The sequence below is a fragment of the Lottia gigantea genome (genome assembly GCF_000327385.1).
Source record: "Lottia gigantea unplaced genomic scaffold LOTGIsca_170, whole genome shotgun sequence".
In the NCBI taxonomy this organism is placed as follows: Eukaryota; Metazoa; Mollusca; class Gastropoda; family Lottiidae; genus Lottia; species Lottia gigantea.
This window is the reverse complement of record NW_008708134.1, coordinates 334440-340154: the sequence shown is the minus strand read 5'-3', so window position 1 is coordinate 340154 and position 5715 is coordinate 334440. Positions and strand designations below refer to the sequence as shown.

Sequence of the window (5715 nt, the reverse complement as noted above, 5' to 3'; positions counted from 1 at the left end):
CCGGAANACATGTCTGGTGTCAAAGGTCAAAGTATCAAATGATAGATAAGGTCAATGACCTTTGACCCTATAAAGGTCAAGGTCATCAAAGGTCAAGGTCACGAGATACAAGCCTTCACAAATTGAAAAAATTCGACCGGAAGTTGCAAGAAAGCAAAAGTCAAATTCAAAAATCCATTTCCAACATTTTTGTCGCCATCGACTAAAGTATACACCAACATAAAAATTTGACCAATCCCATTCTCCCCCGAAGCCCCATTTTGAGTTTTATGAAAATGTATCAAATCAAGATGGCGGCCGAAGTATTTTTTTCGGACTAAATTTTATTTTAAAATCGGCCATAGAATTAAGATTAATAACGATATACATAATTTCGTTGAAATATTTCAATCACACCGGAAGTTATTCAACCGGAAGTGAAAATCGATTTTCCACTTTAACCGGAAGTGACGCAAAAATTTTGAATACGTCAAATGGTTTACATTAGTGACATGCATCTTTTATCAAAATTTCAGATTAATCCGAAAAAAACTGAAAAATGGTCCAAAAATTTCGAAAATCGGCCAAAAAATGTCTGCGACAAATTTTCGAATTTTGAAATTTTGAAACTGCTATTCTTTCAGATTTTAACAGTAGATTCCAAAAATGCAAACCCAAAGAAAATCGACCGAAAAATACGACTTCTAGAGCCGATTATCTATTCTTGCACATATTGAACTGTGGCACTTCCGGTTTTGCAAAAAAGATCCAAAATATACTTAAGCACTTCGTCGCCTAAATCTAAGGTTCGTGAATGTTGAATGGTTGCTGCAACTATTGTAGTCTAAGCTCAGGAAGGTGTGTAAATTTCGAAAAAAAAAAAAAAAAAAAAAAAAAAAAAAAAGAATTGACATTTCGATAACAAACTGGGACTTTGCTGAAAGCAAAGTCCCACAAAAAAGAATTGTCATTTCGATAACAAACTGAGACTTTGCTGAAAGCAAAGTCCCACAATAACATACTGGTATAAATTAATAAACTCGAACAAACTATCGACTAAATTATACAATCTAATGTATCAACTTCACATAACAGGAAACAAAGAATTTAAATATTTGAACTTCATTAAAGGGATACTAGAAAACACTGGAATGTCATATGTTTGGTTGAATCAAAACATAATTACAAATACTGTTAATTTGAATTATCTTAAATCTACACTAAAACAGAATCTATGTGATCAATATATTCAACAATGGAACTGTGATGTTTCAAACTCGTCTCGAGGAACATTTTACGCTATATTTAAAACTGAATTTAATATTGAAAAATATCTAATTAAATTGAAACCATTTCACCGAAATATTTTTTGTAAATTTAGAACATCAAATTTAAGATTAAAAAATTGAAACAGGTCGATGGGTTAAAATTCCCAGAATCGAACGAATATGCCCGTTGTGCAAAAATGAGATCGGAGATGAATTCCATTATCTTTTCAAATGTCCGAACGAAAACATCGTAACCCTAAGGATAAAATATACACCTAAATACTACTATACTAATCCATCTCTATTAAAAATGAAGGGATTGATAAGTTTATTCAACTGCAAAGTTTTGATTAACCTGTGCAATTTTTTGTCTAAATTAGAAAAAGAACTAGTCGGTTACAAACCAAATTAATTATAATTTTATACAATTTTATTATATATATTTTATACTATTGCACTTTATTTATTATATTGTATGTATATATACTTGAACTTGTTTTGATCTATCAGCTCACCAAGCAGATCTTTTCAAAAGAGGAGTCAACATAAATAATCATATTGAAAAAACACAAGGAGATGTAACAGGTTATTGTTTATTATTGGAAGAAGCAAAACATTTAATTAAAATAGCAGATAGAAGAATGATAAGAATTGAGTAAAAAATACACCCTTAAAAATGAAACCAGAAACTTTAGTTATGAAAATAATAGAAGCTATTGAAACAGCTTCCCCAACTGTAATAACTTTTAATGGTAAAAAAATCAGCATAACTAAAAAACTTATTGATAAATACAAATATTGTAAAGTCAGAGACGATATAGATTTAGAAAGAATTGACGCGAACGCAAAAGAAGGTGGATTTTTACCTTTCCTTCTACCATTAATATTTGGTGTTATTGCAGCGGCGGGTGCAGCAACTGGAGGAATATCTGCCGCAGTCAAAGCTGCCAACGCAAAGAAAGCAGCTGGTGCTAAAGCCGCTGAAGAACGTAGACATAATTTAATAATGGAAAAGGAAGCCAAAGGTTCAGGAGAGGGAGATATGATAGGTACAATAAAAGAATTTGGAAAAAGATTTGGGGAAGAAACCAAGAAAACTGTTAAACAAGGATTAAATAAATTAGTAGATAGTATTGACACAGGAGAAGTCAAAGTCAAACATAACGTAATGGAATATTTTTGAAAAATATACACACTGGAGAAGGAATATTTCTTTCAAAGTATAAAGGAGGAGTGATTTTTGGAATAAAATAAAATAATAAAAAATGGGTAAAAAATTAAATCATTCAGAAATATTTCCTAATAACCCAATGCGGTAGTTCCGGGAAAACTCATCACACTTTAAACATGTTGACAACACCAAACCTTTCATATTTCGATTCTTTGAATATCTACACAACAACACCAGAGCAATCGTATTATCAATTCCTCAAAGCTTTAGAATATCTACCAAAGAAAGATGTTCAAGACCTATTTCAATATTACGAAGAAAACGAAGAAGAAGTGGAAATAAAAGATATCATAGATAACTACATCGAAGGAAAGAATCCAACGGATATAAAAGTTTTTCTTACGAAAAATGTTAATGATCTAGACTTGTCTAATATTGATAGCAAACGAAAGAACGACTGCGTAGCGCAAAGAAATCAAGCTGTTTAACAAGAATTCTTCACGAAAGGAAGACATCTCAACCGTCACTGCATATACCAATCCCAATCTTTTTACGGGATGCATTCTATGTTCATCAGAAAAAATGCAAATTGTTTTTTATTATTTGAATTAAACGATAAAGATTTATCTCAAATCATTCAGTCGATACATCACGGAATGGACAGAGATACATTCAAAAAAGTTTGTAAAGCTCAATGGAGAAACCCAGATGATCAAGGATATGTATTTGTAAATACTAGAAAACCTGCGGGTGAAAGAGATATGATCGTCATATGTTAATTTTATTTTTTTTTAAAATGAGTAGCGATTGGAATAATATTTTAAAAAGAAATAAAGAATATATCAAAGCTAAGAATAAAATAAAGACCCAAGTTGAAAGTAACAGATTACAACAACTCGGATTAAAGGAAAATCTACAAACTCTATTTCAACCCATATTAAAATCTCAAGAGGATATTCATCCCTCCTATAGAACCTACACCTCCTATAGAACCTCATCACCCAGAACCGAATCCATATGGTGGTATTATAATTAGGACATTAGATGATATTAATAGTCTTTTTTCAAACCCTAAAGCAGATTTACCAAAGAGTATTACACCAATCATTGATGATGAGGGGTTATTGTTTAATGGATTTAGAATTAAATTTAAGTCAAATTCCCCTATATTCAAAATCGATACAAAAACGTTATATTTACATTAACAAAAGGGTTAATAGATTTAATGAATGGCGGGTATATTGGTATTGCCGATTACAAGGATTTACTAGCATACATGCAATAAGAAAGTCGGGACCGATACAAGAAGATCGAATGCAGTTGAAACATATTTAAATAAAGTTATTCCTGATGAATATGAAGATGATGAAGATATCAGATGAATATGCTGAAGATTATACACCAGTCATAAAAGAAATAGACGATTTCGATGATATGGTGGCATCTGGACAAGGTATAACGTTTTTATCCGACATCAACGAGGAACTACTTAATAGATTACGAGTAATATTAGCGGCAATGAAGGAAGGACATCGATCGCACAGACAATATAATGAAGTGAATTGTATATTAAAAAGACTCCTAGAAAAAGGTATCATAGATAAAAATGATTATAAAAACGTGATTAAAAATGTCAAATAAATGACTATTCGCCATCACCTCAAATAAATCAGACATTAAATTGTCTCTAGATTATGAGTACGAACTCGATCGCAATCAAGAATATGAATTGGGATTAAAGTATTTCTCTGTTTACAATTCCATTAGAAATATCAAGGAAAAAAAATAACCAAATAAAAATATCAACAGATAATGGAGTTACGTTCAAAACCATACGTTTACTACCAGGAAGCTACGAATACATAGCCATTAACGAATACCTATCTGAATATGGAGGAAGTGTAAATGGTAAAAACAATATTGAATTCGAAGGTAATTTGAATCTGAACAAAATAAAATTGATATTAAGAAATAATAGACAAGTTGATTTCAACGTAGAAAATTCATTAAATGCTTTACTAGGATTTGATAAACAAATATACACGCAATCCACTTTAGCACCACACAAAGCTAATATCGAGAATGATACCGATGTGATTAATATACATTGCAATTTGATAGACGGTGGATTTTTCAATAAATACAAACGTCAGATTATCTACAGTCTTCCAACATTCACTGAACCGATAGGATATAGAATTATAGAGAAACCATTTCAAACTACGTATTTACCACTTAATTCCTTTATGATTAAAGATATAAATCTGGAAATCAAAGATGGTAAAATAGGTTTATAGATTTTGGTAACGAGGAAATTGTTATTCATTCATTCTTCATTCTCTTCTTGAGTTAGATAATCGAAATTATCAAATTCGTAGTTTTCACCCATGTTCAATTCTTTTCCGTCGTTGTAAGGATACATGATTCCTTCATTGTCCGGTGCTTTTCTCTTAACGAGATTTAGATAACTTCTAAAAACTTTCTTTTGTTTATCATCACCCTTTGGAATAATTACTCCATTGGTGAAACTTTTTACCCATGGTTTCTTAAATTCATTCGTTACATCGTGTCCATTAGCTAATCGAATATAATCTTCTACGGTTATCTTATCTTTAGAGTAACCCTTAAACGTTTTCTTTTCTTTTAGAATACCGTCGGAAGTCAGAATGATATTGTATTTAACTTTTGGCGCTAAATATAAACCAAATATAATTCCGTAATCATTCTTTCCTTTACAATAATCATTTTCAGACACCAACCCACCTTCATTTAATTTATCCCAATTGCTAGACGAAATGTATAAACTATCGGTATCCGTATAGTATATTTCAGGCTTATAAAATCCATCTATCACGTGAATAAAATTATTCATTATTTTTTTACTGTGAGATAAAACGAATGATCCCAAATGACTAGGTGATAGTCGTGTAGATTTAGGTGTACAGTCAAATTCTTTTTCTTCTTCATTTATCTCAACTATATATTGACTATCATTTACTTTTTCATAGTTTATAAGATGTGAATCGAAGTTGGCTTTTAAAGTCGCTTCACTCCATAGATGTCTCGATGTAGTTATATCCTTCTGATTAGATTTACCATACAATGAATTGCCTAATAATTTCATGCAATTACTACCTACGATATTACCTTCTCGTTTATATTTATTTCTTAGATCTCTCAAAATTAAAATATAATCTCTATAGGGTGGAGTTTTAAAATTTTCTTCGTAAACTATACCATCTAATATTTTAATAATTCGTCCATCGGCTTTCACTATTTCTTGAATATCGACCGATG

At 30.9% G+C, this 5715-nt stretch overlaps 2 protein-coding genes across 2 annotated transcripts; one reads left to right on the top strand and one right to left on the bottom strand.

Moving 5' to 3' along the window:
- Positions 1 to 1923: 1923 nt before the first annotated feature.
- On the top strand, positions 1924 to 2906 carry LOTGIDRAFT_173759 (hypothetical protein; the record flags this gene model as incomplete). Its single annotated transcript, XM_009051813.1, has 2 exons — positions 1924 to 2412; positions 2538 to 2906. The coding sequence occupies 2 exons, from the start codon at positions 1924 to 1926 to the stop codon at positions 2904 to 2906; spliced, it is 858 nt and encodes a 285-aa protein (XP_009050061.1).
- Positions 2907 to 4744: 1838 nt separating this feature from the next.
- On the bottom strand, positions 4745 to 5542 carry LOTGIDRAFT_173758 (hypothetical protein; the record flags this gene model as incomplete). The annotated part of the gene is made up of 1 exon (XM_009051812.1): positions 4745 to 5542. One exon carries the CDS (start codon positions 5540 to 5542, stop codon positions 4745 to 4747), a length of 798 nt encoding a protein of 265 aa, XP_009050060.1.
- Positions 5543 to 5715: the final 173 nt, after the last annotated feature.